Below are 25,790 nucleotides of genomic sequence, written 5' to 3'. Positions count from 1 at the left end.
GCGCAGCAACTGATGGTTAGTATTAGTTCGGAACTCAAACACAGGTGGCGCTGCAAAATTTAACTTTCTAATTTAATGATTTAGAGCTATAGTATGTTCTAGAAAGTTTTAGATAATCTTATTATGAAGCTTTTTGCTAAAAACATTATTCCTCTAAGTATCACAGTTTTCGAGATATTAAGCGTCTTTCATGACGGACCCCCACAAATCGAGTTTTTCACTGTAGCTTCAAAACTATGTGATTTAGGGAAAAATAGTGTTCTGCAAACATTTGCATCTATTAAAATCACACACTTTTGCAGAAGAAAGTGAACACGTATCTTCTATATAGAGCGAGTTACTGAACGATTTAGGTAAAAATTAGCCATACTTCGTACTGCTATACAATAAAAACTTGGAAAAACTGGCGGCCGAGATATAATTAAAGTGAAAGTACATTCAAAACTGATCTTAAAACATGCTAAGTCATTTGTCTCTTTAAGTATCTTCATCATTTAATTTGCATTTCCAAAAAGTGTTACTCAGTTTTTTAGAGACATATATGATATATATCATAATGTTTACTATATCCCATCGCCCTGTTAACCACAAGGTACGATGCTAATCTAACAAGCCAGTCGTCGTATGTCTAATCTCGGCTGTGTGGTACTGCTAGAGTTTAATAGGATCCTTACACTAGTCCTGTAATGGTCCTGTACTCTAATAACCGGCTGCGAAGCCTGCCGATAAACAAGGGCAATGTCCTCAAGACGGTTATACCCAAAGCTTTGCTCTACTTGTATCGCAAGAGACTACTGTTTTACCTGACTCACTGCGACTTAGCATGTTTTAAGATCAGTTTTGAATGTACTTTCACTTTAATTATATCTCGGCCGCCAGTTTTTCCAAGTTTTTATTGTATAGCAGTACGAAGTATGGCTAATTTTTACCTAAATCGTTCAGTAACTCGCTCTGTATAGAAGATACGTGTTCACTTTCTTCTGCAAAAGTGTGTGATTTTAATAGATGCAAATGTTTGCAGAACACTATTTTTCCCTAAATCACATAGTTTTGAAGCTACAGTGAAAACTCCGATTTGTGGGGGTCCGTCATGAAAGACGCTTAATATCTCGAAAACTGTGATACTTAGAGGAATAATTTTTTCAGCAAAAAGCTTCATAATAAGATTATCTAAAACTTTCTAGAACATACTATAGCTCTATATAGTCAAATAAGAAAGTTACATTTTGCAGCGCCACCTGTGGTTGAGTTCCGAACTAATACTAACCACCAGTCGTTGCGTCTATTGATATACAGAAATTCTTCCGAAGACGCCATATTGAAAAAAACACTATGAAAAGAGTTATTACAAAAGTTCACGAATCCGAGCAATCAAACCACTGTGCAGCCGTTGTAATGGTTGTCTGGGAAGGATATATTTTTAATTTTAATGCTTTTATTAGCGTTTCTGCACCGAAACCTAACACAGATCGCTGTGTTCCACTATCTAGTAACGCGGTTATTTCAGTTCCCATGATTGATACTTTTACGAAAGGTCTGTTATCGTTTTGTAACATAACAAAGCATTCATCTACTTCTGGCTCGTTAAAATAATCAGTACTATCGGTAGGCTTGAAGCCGTGGTTTATTAATTCTAGTTTCGTTTGTTCAATTTCAGGAGGAATTACAGTGCTGGTTTCAGCTTCATCCCTCAAGCTGAACCTGTTAAGTTTTTTCTACAAAACGGACACATACTTGTGTACACGTTTGCAAATCCGCAGATACGACAAAATTTTTGCCTTTCATCTAGACATTCTACATAGTGGTGACCTGCTTTCTTACAGTTGTAGCACGTACCGATTGGAGGGCGTACATACTGTTGAACCAAAATGTCAAATGTATTTTTACTCGAGCCTTCTAAAGGATCACTCTCTTGCTTATCGAACCTCCCATCCACTTTTCCTGCTGAGGCTTTTTGAGATCTGATTTCTTGAGTCTCACTTTTGCTCATCTTTTGATCTCGGTCGCTATTTGTAAAAACACGCGGATTATTGCTCGATTTACCAGAGCTGGCTTTACTCTTCTGATTGCCCGAAGTCATAACTTCGCTGACTTGGGAAGAGCGATGATGAGTTGTATTTTCCGGTATCCTTTGATACAAGTTACTATAATTCTCATCAATTCTTCTCCCGTATTTTCTCAACTTACTAAGCGTCTTTATATGTTTGCCCGTAAGAGCATTCTTGTAATCGTGACGCATGTTTCGCCAGATGGTTTTAAATTTTCTTCGGTCTGACACTGTTTTGGTCATAGACAGGAAAATTTTCTGTACATCATGGAAATAATCCGCAAACTTTTCCCCTCTTGCTTGTTTGCGATTGCTTGCTTGGGTTTCTAGTTGAAAGTCTAGGTCTGGCGGAAGAAATTCGCGCTTCAGCTGCTTTTTCAGCTCTCTCCAATTTCGAAAGCTTTTACTTTCTACCCCTTCTATATACCAATCTCTGGCGCGACCTATGAACAAATATAAGGCTGATCGGAATAACTCACGATCGGTGACATCCTCTGATTTACTTTGCATTTTAATTTCTTTTAGAAATTCGGCCAATTTACGTCCATTGTCCTTACCGTCATATTTCAATCGCCATTCTGAGATAGGAATTCGTTTCATCGGTTCTTTATTTCGTTTCGATTTTCGATGTTTTCTGTTCTTATTCCTTCGATTTTGGGACTATTTGGAATTGGATGAGCTATCAGACATCGTCGTTGATGACGACTCAGAGCTATCGCTCGATTCAGTCGAAGAATTTTCGGTCGACGTGTACGGATTCGACATAACGGTTTTTTGGGGTTTTTCCTTATTATAGTTCTTATTTTTCCGTTTCCTTTTCCTGAAACTATCTGAGCTATCGGAGCTACTGATTGGCTCTGTCGATAATTTGGCATCTGATTCGGAAACATCTGTAGTTGATGTACCTTCAATTTCCTTCCATTTCAATTTCTTCCTCTTTTCCTGTTTCTCACTTTTCTCCTCTGTTACGCTGAGTACTTCTTCTCGGTTTTCGAAGGAAATCGCGGGGGCGCTATTTTGCTCAGTTTGCAGTTTCATTTTTTCATTCATTTCCAATAGTAGTTTTTCTAATTTTCTTTTTCTTTTAATATTTTCCTCCATTTCCAATTTTCTATGTTTCTCCGCCTGAATCTCTTTTTCTTTTCTCGCCCTTTCTTGATCGGATGTTTGTAAAACAAAATCCTTAAAGGCCTTTATCAATGGTCCAATATTTTCAATTTTCCCTTGTTCAAATTCTGTTAACTTATCTAATATATTTTCAGATCGTTTCATTGTACATTCTAATTCATATTCTTTGGACTGGGCTGATTTCTGTCCCCCAACAGCACCCTCTAAAGACCCGTCATCGTCCTCTAGTGCAACTACTGTCTCATTCAAATGATCGATTTCAGTTCTCACTTCTAGTAAAGCTTCTTCAATACCCATCTCATCTGGCCCTTCTCCCGACTCTTCGGTTCTAGGAGCGGACGGAAAACGGAAATGCTTCTCAAAAATCTCATTAATCTGCTTCTCGATGGCCCTAACCTGTGAGGAATATTTTCTCGCGTCTAATGCCACAGATAAGTGAGCAATTCTGACACGGTAGTGAATCATTCTCGTTCTTAATTTTTCAATCTGTCTAGTATCGACTTTTGGATGGTCTAGAATCTCACCAATTTATGTGAGAGTGGAATTGATCAAAGCGATTTCTTCGGAAGCGGAGCGCCATGTCCGAGCAAATGCGGCGGATACGTATCCCATCGCCCTTTCCTCTTTCATCCTATCTTTAAGCTTACGTCGCTTGACGCTTTCATGATCCTCTCTTCGAAATAGAAGATTATGGATTAAAAGCTCATGCTCTACCTCTTCTATCGTAAGATGCGATACATTCATAGTCTTATATGAATTTTGTAAATCCATTTTAGCGATAATTTAAGAAAAACGAAATAAATATATGATCACAAAGGTCCACAAACTTTTTTTAATCCGAATACTTTGTACCAAACGTATTATTTCCGAATGTTATTTAGTCAAGACCCATTAATTGATTCTCTAATACTCAATTAAACTAAATTTGCTTCGCGTAAATCTATTTAGTTCACCCACAATCGCAAATCGTAGCTTTAATAAGCGTAAGTTATCGATTAGGCTAAATTCAGTTGAAACGGTAAGTATGATTTGCGCAATCGTTACTCACTTAAACCCTTGTGCGTTTTAGTTTGGAAAATTAATTCAATTTTACAAGTTCCTCCTACACTCCGAGTTTTCAAAAACTATTTTTGAAATCTTGATCCGTGTTCGACTTATAAGTTGGGCGCCAATTGTTACCTCCGAGGCCGGAAGGGCCTCGGTTAAGTTCACCCCTGGTTCCTGGTCGAACCACTGGGAACCGTGTAGGGGCTGGGCTCTCAAGACCTCTTTTCTCACTGGCTAGCTCAACCTTGAGAACGCGAAGGCTTTCAGGGTCGGCTCCGGGTCTACTTTCGGGATCAAGAGATCAAAACCCTAAATTAAACTTTTACAATCTTTTATTAACCTAACTTTTTTTTCCACTCTACTCACGATGCTGTGTTTACTTTGGTTTTCTGCTACCGGTGCTGTTGGTCGGCCGACCGTTGCTGCTTGCGATGAACTCCTCTGGCTTTTGATCTGCTTTAGTGTTCGACATCGGAACGAAAATTGAAGTCCGGGTTCCGGTCCGGTCCGGTCCGGTAAAAAATCGGAACGAACTTTTTAGGTCCGATTTAGTTCTGTTCCGGTTCCGGTCCGATTCCGGTCCGGAAGTCCGAAATTGTCCGGATGGAAAATTTACCAATTTTAAAAAAGTAGGTAAACGTCAAAGGCAAAGCTTTGAATGTGTGGAACCTGTAATCTGTAACTTCTAAACGCCATACGGCTCCTTGAAGCGGATTATAAAAAAAATTGCGGCACCATTGACTGGTGCTTGGCAGCTTACCCATCATGGAAAATTCCTAAACTAAGTTATTTTCTGTTTGACCTACCCTTTTTTCGAAAATTTAAGTGCATTCCAAAATGGTGCACATTCAGATATAAAAGTCAGTTTTTTAATAAAAAAATTGTCTTTCAACGCCTCTAAAAATTCAATAAATGCAATACCGATGCTAAAACGATGGGTCAAAAAGATAATAATTTTATCCGCTTTATAAAAATTAGTAGTGAAGTTAGAAATATGATTTCGATAAAAACACAATTAAAGTTTTTATGCACTCAGGACACGTTTGATACAAACAGCTGTAACTTTAGAAGTAACCATCAAAATGTTTTCCATTCAATTGTGCTGATGGGGTCAGTCCCGGCGTAGTGGTTAGCATTCACCACTCTCACGCCGAGGACCCGAGTTCAAATCCCAACCCCGCAGAAGTCATGAATGACCCAAGCTGGTTAAAGTGACTATAATCGAACAAAAATTGCTATGATTAGCAATTGAGTGGATCAGAAGAAAAGGGGTGTAAATGACAAAAAGTAAATTTCGAGAAAATCAGCTCCAAAATTAACATCATCTATAAAATTCGTCAGGTCATATAATACAAAACTAATGACGCACTATGGTTGTGTTAACATTTCTTTATTAAATTCTATTGATGTCTTGGAAAAGCATTTTGATTTTCGGGACTTAGAAGACATTTTTGAAAATGTAATTTGCACTTACACCTCTTTCCTTCTAAGTTGTGCACTTGTACCCCTTTCATTCCAAGCGATTATAAGGAATTACTACTTAGAGAGAAAAAGGTGCAAGTGTATATCTTGAAGCCATAGTACTTCATGAAAATCTGATACTCTTCCGCCCAAACCTATACGATAATTTAGAAAAATCCGTTGAAACTATTGTAGTTATGTTTTAAATTGGACCATAAGCGTGAAATTCGGTTACCTATGGCATTACCAAGAAGATGAAGTGCCATAATTACATAACTTTTAAAATGAATTGTTTGAAATTAAATTTTGAGGGATCGAAATGTACGAGCCGATGCTGTGAAGCGTTCGGTTTCAAGACCCACAGATATTTGCTAATTTTTCAAAAATAAATTGGCTGGACTTGTTTGGGAGCCTTAAGCAGAAAGTGGATTATTGCTAGCGAAATTATTGCCATTCCTCAATACTGAGGAAGTTAAAAAAATTAGTTTTAAACATATAAAGCAAGTCCTAGTCATGTTTATGTATGACGGTGTTAACCGTAGTGCTGTGAAAGAAGCGCACGCATCTTAAGGGAGAAGCTGCGAGGACAGGGTTTATCATAAATTCTACCCAAACAAAGTATATGGTGGCTGGTAGAGAGTGTGGTAGTCCTTCGGGTGTAGGAACTGCGGTGGTCATAGCTGGAGATACTTTTGAAGTGGTCGACGAATTTGTTTACCTTGGTACGTTAGTAACATGTGACAACGAGCCGATTGAGCCGTGAAGTAAAAAGGCGGATAGCGGCTGTCAACAGGGTCTTCTACGGATTACGTAGCCAGCTGAGGTCCAGTAGCCTACAACTCCGTACAAAACTAGCGCTTTTTAAGACGCAAACTCTCCCGGTGGTACAGTATGGCCACGAAGCGTGGACATTGAAAGAGAGCGATCGACGAGCTCTTGGCGTTTTTGAGCATAAGATCCTGCGATCAATTCTTGGCGGCATATTAGACGAGGGAGTGTTGCACAAACGCATGAATCATGAAATATACCAAGTATACAAAGACGCGGATATTGTGAAGTGAATAAAACACGGCAGGCTACAATGGGTGGGCCTCGTAGCAAGGATGCCGGAAAAGAGACCAGCGAAAACAATATTTAGCAGAGAACCCGATAGAGGCCGACGATTTCGAGGCAGACCCCGTACCCGGTGGATGAGCGCCGTTGACGATGATGTTAGAGCAGCGGGTGTTAGGGGCGACTGGAGAGAGGTAGGCCAAGACCGAGAAATGTGGAGACGGCTCCTGAATTCGGCATGGATTCGATAAACGGATTGTCGCCGAAGTAAAGTAAAGTAAAGCAAAGTAAAACCTAGCTGCTAACTAGGTACCGTTCTGATTCAAACTTCGAACACTTAAGCCATGCTGAAACTTTCTTCAAAGTAAAATGTTCGAAACTTTTGTTAATGCTATCAGAGATGAGGTCCTAGATCTTACTCTGTGCAACACTTCTATAGCTAAGAAGGTCAAAAACTGGCATGTCTCTGACGAACTAAGTTTATCAGACCACAGGCATATCGTTTTTGATATTGAGGCAAACTCTCTCAGGAGAGAACAATCCGGAAATCCGAAGAAAACCAACTGGAGTTCATTCAGAGAACATCTGGGAAACTCTCGGAATTCCTGTCATATTAATATACGCACACCAGCTGAGCTGGACGTTGAAGCCAATGACCTACAAAGTAGGATTATTGATGCTTATACTGCAAACTGTCCGTTAATCACGCGGATAGTCTACCGTGACGTATCCTGGTGGAATGAATCGCTCAGCAACCTTATTCGGGAGGCTGGGCGTTTATTCAACAGGACAAAGATCACGTTTAATTGGGAGGCCTACAGGGCATCTCTCACCAAATACAACGCAGAGCTTCGCAAAGCCAAAAGAAAGTCCAGAGTCAAATTTTGCGAAAGCATCCAGACTCTGCCTGTGACGGCGCGACTCTAAAAAGCGTTAGTCAAAGACCATAATAATGGCCTAGGGCAATTGTAAAAAGAAGTTGTCAGTCTCACTGTTACTACTAGGGAAACGTTGGAGATTCTTATGAACACGCATTTCCCTGGTTCGACAGTGCGACAGTTTCCACTGCGGTCAGTTTTACTATCAAAAGTGCACCGGACTTTTCCGGACTTTCAACGGAATTCCTGGTCCGGTCCGGTTCCGGAACGCTTCGTTCCGGTTCCGGTCCGATAAAAAATCGGACTCTAAAATTTCGTTCCGATCGGACTTCGGACCGGACATCGAACCGGACTTTCCGGACTTTACCCGGTCCGATGTCGATCACTACTTATTACGACTGCAGGTGCGAGGTTTTCCCTGCTCTATCGAACTGCTTAACCCCGGCCCGTCACCGCCTCCCCTGGAGCGCGTGTGACCTCAGAAGCGGGGGTTCGAAGGCGGGTACGTTTTTCCGATGGATTTTGCCAATCACTCGTTGATCTACCGTCTAGGGGCTGGTAAACCGGGTCGGCGTATTCAGGCCGAATAATATTAATGGGTTCTGACTATGCTAATCCACTTCATGTGCCACGGATCGTATACACAGATATCGTGCTATATAATAAGCACCACTTACTTTAATAAGTTAAAGATTTTAACTAATTTTTATTGAATAGCCGGACCTAATTAATTTTGTTCTGACTTAGTGAACCATCTAATCGAAAGTGGTGGTAGCTCCACTGTCGCTGGAGGGAGAAACTCCTCTTTCTATTTCCTGCCGTTTTTTAAGCCATTGAACTGATATTTTATTTCGTTTGGTGTTTGTAGAGTTGTGGATTATGTTTTGTATCGTTGCATCGTGAGTGTTTTTTAATTAGTCCCTCGATTTTATTTACTCGTAAATAATTTTACTTTTTACCTATTTTTCCCTAATTTATTTATTTATTTTTAATTTCGATTTTGATTTAATTTTTATATTTATAATAATGTATCATTTGCTTCAAAACGCTCACCCAACCTAAACCTATGAATTATTTATATGCAAAATTCATCACGAACTCTAGTTTGCTTCACGATACATTCAATTTATTTCGATCTACCTGGGTGTTATAGGGTAAAGAGTGCGAAACGGTAACAACTTATGGCAAAATTCTTGCACCTGACCGTTTTGTAACTCCGTTTGTCGTTGCTGGCGAACCTTTCCTCTGGGCTAGCGGGCACGTGCTCTTCGTACTGGCGTTTTTAGACGGTGAGTTCTTTTTTTCGCAGCTCTACCAGGACGAACCAAAAAGATTCACGCGGAGTCTCTGGGATTCCTCCACATTGGAATCGAAAAAAGTCGAAATTGGACCGAAACTGATAAAAAACAAGAAGAGAGAAGAGGAAAAACAGTAGAATCAATATACATAGAATGCCAGTGTCGCTGTTTTTCTACAAGACTCATTATGGTAAACATGATGCTAACAATCTGTATCAAGTCTGTGAATCGGGAACTTCATTATCAAAGCTGCTCATTGTTATTTATCTGTTCTTTATCTGTGCGCTGGTTGGTGTTGTCATCAGTGCACTCATCGCTGTTTTCATGCCAGTGAAATGTTTTTAAACGCTAATTTTCTTATCGTCCGGATGAATAGAATCCCACAACTGCGGCCTTCTGCACCGATTTTTTCAGAAATTTGAAGCAAGTGAAGTTTACAATCAGATCACATTACTTGGCAGCCATATTCGAAATTTCAAACTGGCTGTCAAAGTTTGACAGTGAGATTCCCCTTTTGATGCATCTCAGGCACACACACATATGCATATATAATGTAAATACATTATCTGAATATGTATGATGTTCACCACGCGCACTGCAGCGACACTGGCATTCTATATATATTGATTATACTGGAAAAACGGACCTGAAAATAAAGAAAAACGAAAGAAAAAGACGAATAACAAAATAGAGGAAAATCAGGGGATTGGAAAAGGGCGAAAAAACGGAAATAGTGAAAGAGAAAACATCGGGAAAAAGTAAAAGTGAAAGAAAAAAAAGGAAAACGAAACAAGAAATGTAATACTGAACAGAAAATAAGAGAAACCGAAAGGAAAATGACAGAGGAAACTAAGAAAATGAGGTCAAAAAGACAAAAAGTTAGACAGAGAAAGAAGAAAGAAAAAACAAGAAAAACGGATTAAAGAAAAAGGCAAAACGGAAGATAGAAAACCGAAAAGCGGTAGATGAAATAGGAAAAACCGAAGAGGAAACGGAAAAAGGGAGCCTAAATCAGAATCAGCGAGGAAAAACGGGACAGACGAAGATGAAAAACGAGAATGTAGGTACATAAAAGGGGGTTAGGAGAGGATGAAAACTGGAAACGAAAAAAAGGGAAAGATACTAAAAATGTAGGAATAAGAGAATAACAAAACATGAGTGAATAACATGAGAACTGAAAATAAGAAAAAATGGGACAGGAAGCTAAGAAACACGGGACAGAAAAAAAGAAGACGAAAGGAAAAGGGGAAAAACGGAAGGAAAGTGAGCAAAAACCAAGAAAACGATATAGAAAAAGAGAAAAAAGGAACAAACAGTAAAAAAGGAAAAGGTAATTTCAAGTAAAACTTTGTATCAATGTGCAGTTTGAAGTGAAACTTCCAATTTAAATGAGTCCAAATTCAAGTCTAATTTGAGGGTGTATTTCAAGTCAAATTTAACGTCTCAAACCAAGTCCAATTTGAAGTAGAATTCGAATTCTAATTCAAATCCAATTTATGTTCAATTTGAACTCCAATTTTAAGTTCCATTTCGAGCTTAAATTCAAATGAAATTTCCAGTTAAATATGAGGTAAATAACACCTTCTAATTCTGCTTCAAGTACGATTTCATATCTAATTCCAAGTAAAACTTCCAGTCCAAGTTACTCTCAATGTGAGTCCCAAATTTCAGTTCCATATGAAGTAAAGCTTCAAGCCTAAATTAGTACAAATTCATGTCTAATTTAATATCCTATGTCAAGTCAAATTTAAACTCTGATTTCCAATTCCAGTTCGAAGTCTAATTGCTAGTCCAATTTGCCTTTTGATTTTAAATCCAATTGCACCGGACAGTCCGGCAGTTTTCAACCGAATCGGGTGATGTTTTCGCGATAAGTAATAATAGATTTGCCGTCATACGATTACTCCGTTTTGCAGACCAAAACATTTTTCTAGAAGGTCGGGTCTGGACACGCTTATTGATGTTGTGGACTATTTTTGGGGAAGCACAACTGACTTTTTAGATCAACGCCACACATATTGGCACTCCCGGTGTCGTTGAGACAGTAAAAGCCGAAAGATATTTGAAAATATATACCTAAAAAGTATGAAGGTCTGTGCCTAAGGGCACGTACGCTGCGCTAACGTAGAACTACGAATGCAGATGCAATTCGATAACACTGGACATTCTTCAAAGCTTCCACAGTTTGTTACGCAAGTTTATAACTTTGTTAGATGATTGACCATATTTTGCAATCGATATACGTGTATTGGATTAAAAACAACTTATTCAAAGCATAAAATATTTGTCATTAAACGCAAAACTTTTGGCTAAACAGTAAATAATAATCAATTGATCTGGGTTATTCAAAATTCACTCTTTCACTCTTATCACTACTCTCACTAATTCACTCTTATCAATTTATTCGAAAATAGTTGACAACACCATTTTATTATGGCATATCCTTTGATGTATGCTTGTCTTTCAACTATCATGTAAATGCTAGTTAAAATCACGCAGGCTGGAAGATTTTCAATTATTACTACCGTTCTAAGGGCATTGGAGGTTTTTCGTGGCTTTTGAAGTAGGACTACTTCTTTGATTTCTATATTGGGGTGCACTTTAGAAAAACGAAAAGGGAACATGTAACGAAAAGTGGTTATGGTTTGCACGCTTATAACTCAGTCATCCGTCAACAGATTCTAAAGATATTGGTATCAATCGATTGGAAATTTTCCAAAAAATCCATTACAACACAGTAGATTACATGTTTCCCTAACAGACGTTTAATAATTGAGAAAATATGAGTCGAATATTTAATATTTCATTAGTTGCATTTTTTTGCCTTCCCACGTCAGTGCTTCCCTAGCACGGATGACAGAAATATATACGAGATGAGCTATGGGTTAAACTTCCTTTCCTTACCTTCTTCGGTCACCGGCTTTCGTTGGAGAAACATCAGCCAGCAGCAACTAGCTTGCGACGCATCGAACAGCTAGTTTTCGAGACACATCGGTGGCAAATTGGCAATTTTAAAGGTTGTATTTCCACCATTTGTCTGCGGATCAACCTTACTGAAAACAGTAATTTTATTTATTGCTAGATTCGCAAGATAAAGTCAACGGTTCACAGGTGTTGTACAAAATACAACAGCGCAAGTAAACCTTCCGTTCCGGGGAATCTATTAGGGTAAATGATTTTGAAATGGACCTAGTCGAATTCTGATCTTGAATGGACCTATTTTTAAATAAGAATTTATAAGAATTTTAGGATATAATTATCAAGTCTTTGTACTGTATTTAGCTTTTATGTTTATCTTTAATCATTTCTGAACGTAAATATACTAAAATTAAATTAAAATTATAGCCAAAACTAGGGGAGTGTCGTCGTGGTTGGGCCACGTTTTGGCGTTCGCCCATAACTTTCGTTTCAAAAGGAATTTTGGAAATCTAAATACATCGTTGCGAAGATCTAAGAATAAGGAATATTTCCGGAAAGTTTTGAGCTGATTGCTTGAAAAATAAAAAAGTTATAGGCATTTACGTGAAGACAAAAAATGTTGTCATAGTCGGGCCACGTTGTACAGGTTGGGCCACCGCAGAAAATCTAAGACACACGTATTGAAATTCTATACAGAGACATGAAAAGAATGAATTCCGGGAACAACGACTCATATAGGCTCATATACCCTATTTTTTGAATTTTTGCGAAATTTTGGCGATCTTGTAAAATCAATATTGCTACAATCGCCTTTTCCGAAGTGTACAACTACAATGAAAAAACAATAAAAATCTAGGTTTTTATCGCACTATTTTTGCTTTATTTCATCACATTTTACGTAACTGATATTCTCTAGCGATTATTGTGCTTTTGTGCTTAAAATTATGGTGGCCCAACCATGACTACTCAAGTGACCCGACCTTTACAAATAGCACTTTTCTAGTATTTCACCTTATCCTTCCCAAACACCTTACTGAAGGGGATTTTTCAATAATCTTCGTGTGCAGCACAACACACTTTATACATTTTTAAAATTTATCTCGATAATTGCATTTCATGAATCATTTCTTGAAGAAAAGTTCATTGCGCCTGGAAAACTTTTTTTGTGACGTTTAGCCACTGAATTTAGTACGAGTGTTTTGAATACACGATTGAAACTCACAATATTGTGAAAATTTAGCTATCACAGTAAGAAATTTTACAATGGTTGTATCATAGATATCATGAGTTACTAAAACTGTAAAATCGTGATGGCCCGACCATAACAGTGGCCCGACGATAACGACAATACCCTACTTTATTGCCGCGTATTTAAAAGTAGCTGTTTTTCAGCGTTTTGGCAGTCACCATAGAGTATTTTCAAACTGTTACTACCCGGAACCCTTCTGGTTTGAAATAAAACAATACTCTTAAAATGATGCTAAAATATGTGTAATTTCAATTTAGGTGTTTAAAAGTTCAGTAAAACCAGTAAAATCTTCAAATTCCTTAAAAATGTTAACCCCCTTTTTTGATCTTGAATGGACCTAGTATTCATTTTAGAATGGACCTAGTTTTGCGCTCCGAGACATCACTGCCGGTAGCTATCATTGCCTACCACCAACGAACACGTCGTTGTATCTATACCTATAAAGAAGGATTTCTGTCTGTCTGTCTGTCTGTCTGTCCTGTGTTCCTTATAGAATCAAAAACTACTGAACCAATCGGCGTGAAAATTTGCATGTAGAGGTTTTTAGGGCCAGGAAAGGTTTTAGTGATGGTTAGAGACCCCTCCCCCCACTAAGAGGGGGGGCTCCCATACAAATGAAACACAAATTTCTGCATAATTCGAGAACTAATTAAGCAAATAGAACCAAATTTGGCATGTGAAGGTTTTCGAGGGCAAGAAAATTTTCTATGTTGAATTAGGACCCCTCCTCACTTTAAGAGGGGGGGCTCCTGTACAAATGAAATACCAATTTCCTCATAACTCGAGAACTAATCATGCAAATGGAACCAAATTTGGCATGTGTGTGTTTTTGAAGACAAAATTTTTTTCTATGATGAATTGGGACCCCTCCCCACTTTAAGAGGGGGGGGGGCTCCTATACAAACGAAATACAAATTTCCTTATAACTCGAGAGCTAATCCAGCAAATGGAACCAAATTTGGCATGTAGGTGTTTTTGGAGGCAAGAATGTTTTCTATGATGAATAAGAACCTCTCCCCACTTTAGGAGGGGGGGCTCCTATACAAATGAAATACAAATTTCCTCATAACTCGAGAACTAATCAAGCAAATAGAACCAAATTTGGCATGTGGGTGTTTTCGGTGACAAGAATTTATTCTATGGTAAATTGAGACCCCTCCCCTCTTTATAAGAGGAATTATAACTCCTCTCCCCTTTAAGAGGGGGGACTTCCATACAAATTTCCTCATAACTCGAGAACTAATCAAGCAAATGCAACCAAATTTGGCATGTGAAGGTTTTCGAGAGCAAGAAAATTTTCTATGGTGAATTAGGACCCCTCCCCACTTTAAGAGGAGGGGCTCCTGTACAAATGAAATACAAATTTCCTCATAACTCGAGAACTAATCAAGCGAATTGAACCAAATTTGGCATGTGTGTGTTTTTGGAGAAAATTTTTTTTCAATGATGAATTGGGACCCCTCCCCACTTTAAGAGGGGGGGTCCTATACAAACGAAATACAAATTTCCTCATAACTCGAGAACTAATCCAGCAAATGGAACCAAATTTGGCGTGTAGGTGTTTTTGGAGGCAAGAATGTTTTCTATGATGAATAAGAACCTCTCCCCACTTTAGGAGGGGGGCTCCTATACAAATGAAATACAAATCTCCTCATAACTCGAGAACTAATCAAGCAAATAGAACCAAATTTGGCATGTGGGTGTTTTCGGTGACAAGAATTTATTCTATGGTAAATTGAGACCCCTCCCTCTTTATAAGGGGAATTGTAACTCCTCTCCTCTTTAAGAGGGGGGGCTTCCATACAAATTTCCTCATAACTCGAGAACTAATCAAGCAAATGGAACCAACTTTGGCATGTGAAGGTCTTCGAGGGTAAGAAAATTTTCTACGGTGAATTAGGACCCCTCCCCACTTTAAGAGGGGGGGTCCTATACAAACGAAATACAAATTTCCTCATAACTCGAGAACTAATCCAGCAAATGGAACCAAATTTGGCGTGTAGGTGTTTTTGGAGGCAAGAATGTTTTCTATGATGAATAAGAACCTCTCCCCACTTTAGGAGGGGGGCTCCTATACAAATGAAATACAAATCTCCTCATAACTCGAGAACTAATCAAGCAAATAGAACCAAATTTGGCATGTGGGTGTTTTCGGTGACAAGAATTTATTCTATGGTAAATTGAGACCCCTCCCTCTTTATAAGGGGAATTGTAACTCCTCTCCTCTTTAAGAGGGGGGGCTTCCATACAAATTTCCTCATAACTCGAGAACTAATCAAGCAAATGGAACCAACTTTGGCATGTGAAGGTCTTCGAGGGTAAGAAAATTTTCTACGGTGAATTAGGACCCCTCCCCACTCTAAGAGGGGGGGCTCCTGTACAAATGAAATACAAATTTCCTCCTAACTCGAGAACTAATCAAGCGAATTGAACCAAATTTGGCATGTGTGTGTTTTTGGAGAAAATTTTTTTTCAATGATGAATTGGGACCCCTCCCCACTTTAGGAGGGGGGGTCCTATACAAACGAAATACAAATTTCCTCATAACTCGAGAACTAATCCAGCAAATGGAACCAAATTTGGCGTGTAGGTGTTTTTGGAGGCAAGAATTTTTTCTGTGATGAATTAGGACCTCTTCCCACATTAGGAGGGGGGGCTCCAATACAAATGAAATACAAATTTCCACATAACTCGAGAACTAATCAAGCAAATAGAACCAAATTCGGCATGTGGAGGTTTTTGGAGGCAAAAATATTTTCTACGGTGAATTAGGATCCTTCCACACTTCAAGAGGGGGGGCTTCTACACAAATGAAATACAAATTTCCTCATAATTCGAGAACTAATCAAGCAAATGGAACCATATTTGGCATGTGGGTGTTTTTGGAGGCAACCATTTTTCCCATGATGAATTAGGACTTCTTACCTTTTTAGGAGGGGGGGGGGGGGCTCCCATTCAAACGAAATACAAATTTGCTCATAACTTTAAAACTAATCAAGCAAATGGAACCAAATTTGGCATGTGAGAGTTTTAGATGGCAGAATTTTTTTTCTGTGGTGTATTACGACCCCTTTCCCTTTTAAGAGGGTGGGCTTCCATACAAATGAAATACAAATTTCCTTATAATTTGAGTACTAATCAAGCAAATGGAACCAAATTTAGCATGTAGGAGATTTTTGAGTCTTGAATTTATTTTATGATAGTTAGAGACCTCTCACCCCTGTGGAAGGGGGATATGGACTCTCATACAAATAAAACAGAAATTTTTGCGAAACTCAAACACTAATCCAACTCGAGAAATTCGAGACTCTTCCATAAAACATTAATCAATAACAAGACCACAAAAACTATCTATAGTAACACTAGATCATTCAGGACGAGCCGGTCGCGAGTGTTGCCGGTGACCCGCCGTCGGAAGCGCCTTCCACTGGGGGGCTTGCAAAACTCGAGAAGTGCCAAAGATCATCCGAGATTCATGATTTATGTACAACACAGGCTAATTTGTGGCAATACGAAGTTTGTCGGGTCAGCTAGTATTCTATAAAACTGCTTGTTGTCACTATAGTATCTCCGTTTATAATTAATCTATAAGCACGGGATATTGAAAGTAGGCTTGATTTATAGCCTAAATAAAAACTTAATTAAATTGATATAACTAACTATCACTCATCCTTTTTCGTAGTTGTTTCATAGTGTTTGTACATTGTAGCCTCTAGTTTTGAAACTAAAAAGTCTTCCTAATTAGTTAGCTAACATATGTCATTTTATGCTTAAAATAATATAAACTTAATTTGTACAAAATCAGTATTGTACAAAAATTTTAACCATCATTGATTAAAAGATAAGATGGATCAAAAGATAAGAGGGATACTAACTGCCTTCTGTTAAGGGGGCATAGTACCTTTTCAATTTTTTAAAACCTAAATTTTTTATTGATTATTTCGAAAGATTAACATTTTGACCATATGTGTTTGAAGTCGTTTGCATGAATTCCAAATATTGACAAAGTTACAGCTATTTGTACCGCGCATGTCTGGAGCGATTAAACAACGAGTAAAAACTTCAACGTCGTTTTTCTCGGAACCAGGTTTTGAAAGTCGGTACCATAAATATCTCAAGAACGGCTCAAGCAATTCTTATGATTCTTTTTTTGTTTGAAAGCCAACAAAATTATCTAGTGTTTGACCCATCCTTTTCTTGATATTGTAATTTTTGTATTTTTTAGAAATGTTTAACGTCAATTTTTTCGCTTAAAAACCATACTTTTATGTATCAATGTCCGCCATTTTGTTATGTGTTCGGATTCTAAAAAAGGATGGATCAAACACGAGATAATTAAATGTTCTTTCATGTCGTTTTGGAATTTTTCAATTCGGATAAGCCCCCAGCGCCAACCCATGGTACCGCAATTCATGGTTTTTTTGAACGACTATCTTCAAGGAGCCGTAGGGGCAAGGGGAAGAGGTTCCCTTATGAAAACAAAATTGCAAATATTAGTATAAAATGCAATGTTTCGAATGCAAAAAACCCGATTCAATTTGCCTTTCGCGTTATCGAGAAAAAATATTTGAAATTAGGCAAAAAATATGGTGTAAAAGGTACTATGTCCCTTAAAAAAGAGCTATTTTTGCGTCATTGGCATTTAGCACAAAACTTGTTACACTTAAATTTTTCAATTGGATTTTACGTATTTGTTTTAGCACGAAGCAAAAGTGTAATCTATATAATCTATATAAGTAATCTATATAAGTAGAGCAAAATTTTCCCAATTTGTTCGCCTTATGTAAAAAAAAATCCCAAATTATGCTAAACGGGACAATTCTTGTATCATTAAAAGTAATGCTCAGAAGAATGAAACATGCTATTTGAGCATACAATTCTGAAGATTTGTATATAGCTTTATTGTATAGGAAACTCTAATATTGGAACTTCGAATTGAGTTACGAAGCTAATATTCCAAACTCTATTTAAAGTGGTTATCCCTGCTTAACTATCTACAGGCAACATCGTAAAAATGGTTGGAATCAAAATTTTGGACAAATAACGTCTTGTATTTTCCATATAAATACAGCAAAAAGTTTTGCTGTAAGTTTAAGTTTTGACAAAACTTAGATGAGAAATAGTTTAAACACGTTAATCAAGCATATACCAAAGCTTCAAAACACCTTTAGCGCGCTGACCGAAAACCCTAAGGCCAATAAAATTCAACCGGATCCTGTAGTCACAAAATCAGACTCGTCTGAGTAAAAAGGAGCAGCCACTTCTGATGGTTAAGAACGTCAACTTCCTCACCCTCGTGAAACTTTGTGATGCCCAACCATCCTACAAAACTATCCGGTTTGGCAATAAAATCATCTGTGCGTCATCTGTGCGTATTTAGAAATTAGGTAAAGGCCTGGATAATGATATGGTGCAAAAAATATAAAATTTAGATCAATATCTGGACCATTTTCGAACTGGATATGCCTAAAAAAATAATATTGTATTTGATAATTTTCTAAATAGTTTAGTTAAAATAATTATGAGGCTCAGAATGAAGTAAAATTAGGCCATTACAAATATTTTATAAAGTTTTTGTCCTTCCGGTGTTGGGCCACTGAAGGGGGGGAACAAAGTAAATTTTTTAATCGAGCAAAAAACATGGGTTTTAAGCATTTTTATTTAAAGTTTAAGCGTGAAAACCAAATCTGTTCTTGCTTTTAATATATACGTTATTATTTTCCATGCAAAAATGTACGAAAAGAAGACAAAAACGAGAGAATTTTTTTGGACGATTTTCGGAAACTCCGAATTCGAATTTCCATTTCAGTTTCGTGCTAGAAGTGTTAAGTATACTCATTTTTCGAGTTTTTCAGGCTGTAGAGCACACGGACAATTGATTTTATACTCATAGCCTACAAATTTTTTTTAGCCCCCCGATTTTTCAAGCCAATTTCCAAAGGCCCCCCCCCCCCCCCTTTGACAAAAACTTGGGGTGACAAAAACTTAAAAAATATTTTGCAAAGACCTTATATTCCGCCGATAAGTAAGCAGGTTGACTTCACATCACCTTTTGATCGATTGACAGATAGATTAAAAATCAGTTTAGTAAAATATTCAAAATCATGCAACCCGACTAACGTTGTACTACGTCATCCGTGGTCGCATCTTATACACAAACCCTCTGATTTTTTTTCTTAGGGGATGTAAAGTTTTCTTTAAGCACCTCTCCCCTCAGACTTGTAAGAAAATTAATATCTCCTTGTCCACCGAAATTGAGTGACCCTGAGATCTAAAATATTCAACTGTACCAGATAGAAAATAGGATGGTTCACCTATTTTCTATCTGGTACAGTTCTTCATCGACTATCATTTAAAATTAAAACCTAGTATCTAACCTTACCTTTAAACCTAGTAGAATTACCAAGTCTAATTTTTGCAAGCACCATTTACAGTATGCTTTCGAATTTGACAACAAATGCGTGTCGCCTATGTTGCCAAAATCGAAACCGTGGCAAAATCTAGACCATTTTTTAACTGAAAAAATTGCATATAAATGTGTCAAAAATTGAATAATTACCACTAATTAACGAATTTTTCACGATTGCAACGGTTTTATATTCAAAATGTTCGACAGAGGCTGTGGCAAACCTTTAGATACTTTGCAGTAATACGTAGTCCTACGTCAGTAAAAGTCTGACCTTTCGAAATATGTAGTCACTAAATAAAAACTCGAACCCCACTGTACTTGATAAACTACGTTTAATGTAAGTTATATTACATATTTTTAATGAATGGTTTAGATTTTTGAAACTAATAGGCGACATAATTTTTGACGTAGGACTACGTCTTTGTTTACTATACTGGGACTGGGTAGCACTTTGTAAAAACGAGAAATAGAAGTGTAACGTTTGAATGAAATATTTCAAACGCTAATAGCTACTATACTACTGAACGAAACATAACAGTTAATATGTCGTTGGATAGATAAAATGTCCAGCAATTTTATAGTAACATACTAATAATAATTTTTTATACGCTAAATAGTGAAAATGTGTGTAAAGATTCAAGGTCGAATTTTTCCATACATTTCCCTTGTTATCGCCTAGCTTCACAGGCACGGACGACAATTAGATACACCAAAGGATTTGGATCCAAATGATAACCTTAAGACCACTTTGTAAGCCACACCCCTTTTCCAATCCAATCGGCAACATCGATGTCTATTGACGGCAACACCGGTCCCAAAGACAAGCGGAATCAGACGGCAATGGCCAACGTGAATCCCACACGATGCACTTAACATTACATTTTGCGTTATCCCCATCGCAGACATGCGAAATTGTTCGATAGCTTGCTCAATCAGTGTCGGACAATCATTTAAGCAGCAGCAGCCGATATGGTTTCCCCCACCACCTACACTAGCTTACAAGCAGCAGCGGCAGTGCCAGTGACTATAAAATGGTACTCTTGGTTCGCCGTCTGCTCATTCATCGCACAATCGCACTGACGGACGGTCAGTATTTACCATCGACGGCTATTGGTGGCGAAAGCACCGGCATTTATAATGAGTATTATATGACACAGTACTACGTCACCATTTCGTACAACCCTTAGGGCTGTATACCTTGTAGTTTTTTATGACGTAGAAATCGTTACTATATCAACTATATCTGAACAACAGGTAATAATAAATTCCCAATATACAAATGTCACACACAGATACATACATAACGCATATCAAGTCACTGAAACATTGTTCAATTGTTGGGCTGACATAAAAATAAGACCCTCGGCGACTGTGACTGATTTCAAATTTTTCAACCGACTTTCATACCTTTCTAACAGAGTATAAGAAAGGTAAAAGCTGTTCAACCTTGTTTCCTATTAATAAATAACAGTAGTATAGTTGTACTATTAAAAAAAATTCTTTGTTATTATTTTGTTCATTTACATGGAAGAAACTATAACAATCCAAATTTAGGTCCATTTCAAAATCAAAAATAGGTCCAATTCAAGATCATGTTGGGTCCATTCAAGATAAAAAAAAGGCTTTGGCAAAAAACGATATATTTAATAAAAGTTTCATCAATTATACATTTTTAAAGTACTGATAATGTAGAAAAAAGGTGGTACTTTCCAACAAATAGTAACATCACCACATATTATTTATAAATGACGAGTAAATTGAGCAGGAGTGCGAGTGGTGGTGTTAAAAAGCGCTAAATAGGTCCATTCAAGATCAATTACCCTATATGAAATTCGTACAAAAATCACCGGATTTGGCATTGGGAGACGAATTGCTCTACATTCGTAGTCCTACTTCAAGCCTGCGCCCGTGCCACTAGGCATGGACCCTTATACTTGTTTTCTCTGCTTTTCATATATTTTTACTTTACAGCAATTAAATCAAAAACTTGTTAAGAAATTCATGTCTAGTCTTTAAACAAACACTGAAAATTGGTGCCTCATGTCACATGAAAAATTCCATCACGTTTTTATACAAGATCATACAAGAATATATTTTTATAGTACAGTAATACCTCGATACAAAGTAACCTCGATTCAAAGTAACATCGATATAACGTAATTGTTTAAAATTAATAAAAACAACAGTGTTAACTTTCATTATGGTATGACCTCGCATTGCTACTGTGCGAAAATTATTTCTATTTCTTAAACGTTGTAAATTATGAGACAATTTCGTTATTTAGATTTACAAATATCAATTAACAAAATCTTTACACACTCTTCGCTTTTTCTCATTTCTTAACGAATCTTCCAAACTATAAGACCAACTATCGTGAAATTTGAAAGTTAGCGGTTTTCTAAGGGTTCCCTGTCATTTGCAATCTATTTCTTTCGAATAGGAATAAATTTCGTTTTTACTTCGATATAACGTAACGAGAATATCTATACCTATAAATAAGGATTTCTGTCTGTCTGTCTGTCCGTATGTTCCTTATAGAATCGAAAACTACTGAACCAATCGGCATGAAAATATGCATGTAGAGGTTTTTTGGGGCCAGGAAAGGTTTTAGTGATGGTTAGAAACCCCTCCCCCCACTAAGAGGGGGGGCTCCCATATAAATGAAACACAAATTTCTGCATAATTCGACAACTAATCAAGCAAATAGAACAAAATTTGGCATGTGGGTGTTTTCGGTGACAAGAATTTATTCTATGGTAAATTGAGACCCCTCCCCTCTTTATAAGGGGAATTACAACTCCTCTCCTCTTTAAAAGGGGGGGCTTCCATACAAATTTCCTCATAACTCGAGAACTAATCAAGCAAATGGAACCAAATTTGGCATGTGAAGGTTTTCGAGGGCAAGAATATTTTCAATAGTAAATTAGGACCCCACCCCACTTTAAGAGGGGGGGGGGCTCCTGTACCATAGAAACACAATTTTCCTCATAACTCGAGAAGTAATTAAGCAAATGGAACCAAATTTGGCATGTGAAAGTTTTCGAGGGCAAAAATATTTTCTATGGTGAATAAGGACCCCTCCCCACTTTAAGAGGGGGGGCTCCTATACAAACGAAATACAAATTTTCTCATTACTCGAGAATTAATCAAGCAAATGGAACCAAATTTGGCATGTGAAAGTTTTCATTTTCAGACATTTTTTTCTATGATGAATTGGGACCCCTCCCCACTTTAGGAAGGGGGGCTCCTATACAAATGAAATGCAAATTTCCTCATAACTCGAGAATTAATCAAGCAAATGGAACCAAATTTGGCATGTGAATGTTTTCGAGGGCAAGAATATTTTCTATGGTGAATTAGGACCCCTCCCAACTTTAAGAGGGGGGGCTCCTATACAAACGAAATACAAATTTCCTCATAACTCGAGAACTAATCAAGCAAATGGAACCAAATTTGGCACGTGGGTGTTTTTGGAGACAAAATTTTTTGACGTAGGACTACGTCTTTGTTTAATATGCTGGGACTGGGTAGCACTTTGTGAAAACGAAAATAGAAGTGTAACGTTTGAATGAAAGATTTCAAATGGTAATAACTACTTAATTACTGAACGAAACTGAGCAATTTATATGTCGTTGGATAGATAAAATGACCAGCAATTTTATGATTATGATTAGATTGTATTAGAGAGCAATTTCATGGAGGGCGTAAGAGGGGGGGCTCCTATACTAATGATACACAAATTTCCTCAAAACTCGAGAACTAATCAAGCAAATGGAACCAAATTTGGCATGTGGGGGTTTTAGAAGCCAGGAATTTTTTCTATGATATACTGAGACCCCTTGCCAGAGATGCCATATTTTCTAAAAAAGATGTCTGCAACAGCTCGAAAACCGAAAAAATCGAGCAGTTTTCTGGCTACTCGAATTTTCTGGTTTAAAAATAATCTGCGAAAATCTGCACACTTTTTTAGGAAGTCTGTGAAAGTTGAAAGAGCTTCGAACAAAAATCTGCACCAAATCAATAAAAGTCAGAAAAACTGCAAATATCTGCAAATTTATAATGAACTGCAAGACCGCTCTAAAAATCTGCAATTTGCAGATAAATCTGCAAATCTGGTATCCCTGCCCCTTCCTCTTCTAAGAGGGGGGCTTCAACCAAATGAAATACAAATTTCCTCAAAACTCGAGAACTAATCAAGCAAATGGAACCAAATTTGGCATGTGGGAGATTTTGGAGTCTTGAATTTATTTTACGATAGTTAGAGACCTCTCACCCCTGTGGTAGGGGGATGTGGACTCTCATACAAATAAAACAGAAATTTTTGCGAAACTCAAAAACTAATCGAACTCGACAAATTCGAGACTCTTCCATAAAACATTAGTCAATACAAGACCACAAAAACTATCTATAGTAACACTAGATCATTCAGGACGAGACGGTCGCGAGTGTTGCCGGTGACCCGCCGTCGGTAGCGCCGCCCACTGGGGGGCTTGCAAAACTCGAGATTGTGACAAAGATCATCCGAGATTCATGATTTATGTACAACACAGGTTAATTTGTGGCAATACGAAGTTTGTCGGGTCAGCTAGTAATATAATATAATCGGTTGAAGAGAAGAGGTAGATGCGTTCTTTTTTTCAACGGTTTACTTTCAGGACATCAACTTTGATTAAAGTTAATGTTCGAATGATTAGATCGATCGAAGAGTAAGCATAATTGGAAGGATGGTTTTACACTCTTACAAACTTGTTTACTTTCAGGACATCGAATTCGTCTAGGTTCTATGTTTAAATAATAACATCGATCAAAGTGTGTGGGTAGTTTCGAATTTTTACAAAAGTTGTTTACCTTCAGGACTTCAATTTTGTCCAGCTTAGCTGGTAATGAATAATTCTTGTCCTACTGGAAGGCAAGGGTTCGGTTACATTTTTTCTAGAATCGAAGTAAACGAAGCCGCAGGTGTATAAAATTGTCGTCCCGGGCCTGGGAAGCAAAAGAGTGCTTCTATGTGATTGGCTGATTTTGACAATACCTACTATTTATACTTTTTTTAATAGTAATTTGACAAATTATTTTTATATTTGCTATATTTATCAATTTTTAGAAAAATTACTGATCGATTGATGCAAATATCTCGAAAATCCATTGAAAAATGGCTGAGTTATGCGCGCAAACCATAACCACTTTTCGTTACATGCATATTTCTCGAATTTCTAAAGTGCACCCCAATATAGAATAGAAAACAAAAACGTAGTTCTACGTTAAAAATCTTTCTTCTTAGAACCAATCATCAACTTTGTAAGATCTGATCTACGCCCTTGCCGACGGCTTGCTGCACGCTGTCGTACCCGTCCGCTTTCAGTAGCTCCTCAAGCTCCTGTTTGACTCGTATCACAATCGGTGGTCCATGGTAAATAAACGCCGTATATAGTTGAACCGCGCTGGCACCGGCCAGAATTTTATTGTACGCATCGCGACCGCTGAAAATCCCTCCAACGCCGATGATGGGAATTTTTCCCTCGGTCCATTTGTACACCTTGGCCACCAGTTGGGTAGATCTTTGGAACAATGGCTGCCCACTCAAGCCGCCCAGCTGGCCGGCATTGATGCTCTTCAGACTAGATGGCCTTTCGATGGTTGTATTCGATACGATTAGTCCGTCGACGGCACATGCTTTGCTGCATACAACTGTGACTATCTCCTGGATGTCTTCATCGGACAAGTCCGGTGCCAGTTTCACCATAATAGGTCTTTGTTCTGCCAGCGGCAGGGAACTCCGTACCTTCAGGACTTCACTCAACAATACGAAAAGCGTACTTTTGTTTTGCATAGTCCTCAAACCGGGCGTATTCGGGCTACTTATATTGATAACGAGATAATCAGCTAAGCCACTAAATCGTTTCACTCCTTTCACGTAATCGCGGATCGCATCCTTAGAAAGCTTATTTTTTCCTAAATTTATTCCTAACACAACATCTTCGCCACACTTTTGGCGAGCTTCTTTCAGCCGCTCGTAGACCACTTTGTGGCCATCACTATTAAATCCGTACCTGAAAAAAATTTGGTAATATGAAACAATGTTTCCATTATAACAGAACACGTTCAGTCCACACACATACCTATTGACAATCGCCTTATCCTCATACAGCCGAAACACTCGCGGTCTCGAGTGTCCCGGCTGCGGCTGGGGCGTAACCGATCCGACCTCCACAAAGCCGAACCCAAGCAGATGCAGTCCACAGACCGCTTCGCCGTGTTTGTCAAAACCGGCAGCGATACCGACCGGATTGCGCAGAACCAT

General features: G+C 38.0%; 2 protein-coding genes across 2 annotated transcripts; both read right to left on the bottom strand.

Annotated features, from left to right (window-relative positions):
- Window positions 1-2,707: 2,707 nt before the first annotated feature.
- On the bottom strand, window positions 2,708-3,097 carry LOC128744126 (dentin sialophosphoprotein-like). Its single transcript, XM_053840919.1, has one exon. The coding sequence runs from the start codon at window positions 3,095-3,097 to the stop codon at window positions 2,708-2,710; it is 390 nt and encodes a 129-aa protein (XP_053696894.1).
- Window positions 3,098-24,779: 21,682 nt separating this feature from the next.
- Window positions 24,780-25,790, bottom strand: LOC128744125 (dihydroorotate dehydrogenase (quinone), mitochondrial-like). The gene is made up of 2 exons (XM_053840918.1): window positions 25,609-25,790; window positions 24,780-25,539 (listed from the first exon to the last, which is right to left on the bottom strand). Exons 1-2 carry the CDS (start codon window positions 25,788-25,790, stop codon window positions 24,780-24,782), a joined length of 942 nt encoding a protein of 313 aa, XP_053696893.1.

Source organism: Sabethes cyaneus, chromosome 3 (genome assembly GCF_943734655.1).
Source record: "Sabethes cyaneus chromosome 3, idSabCyanKW18_F2, whole genome shotgun sequence".
In the NCBI taxonomy this organism is placed as follows: Eukaryota; Metazoa; Arthropoda; class Insecta; order Diptera; family Culicidae; genus Sabethes; species Sabethes cyaneus.
The sequence above is the reverse complement of the archived record's forward strand: the minus strand, read 5'-3'. Positions and strand labels throughout refer to the sequence as shown.

Coding starts and splice junctions, on each gene's coding strand:
- LOC128744126 (XM_053840919.1), bottom strand. CDS start 3,097: ATGAATGAAAAAATGAAACTGCAAACTGAGCAAAATAGCGCCCCCGCG.
- LOC128744125 (XM_053840918.1), bottom strand. CDS start 25,790: ATGGTTCTGCGCAATCCGGTCGGTATCGCTGCCGGTTTTGACAAACAC. Junction 25,540..25,608: donor GATAAGGCGATTGTCAATAG/GTATGTGTGTGG, acceptor AATTTTTTTCAG/GTACGGATTTAATAGTGATG.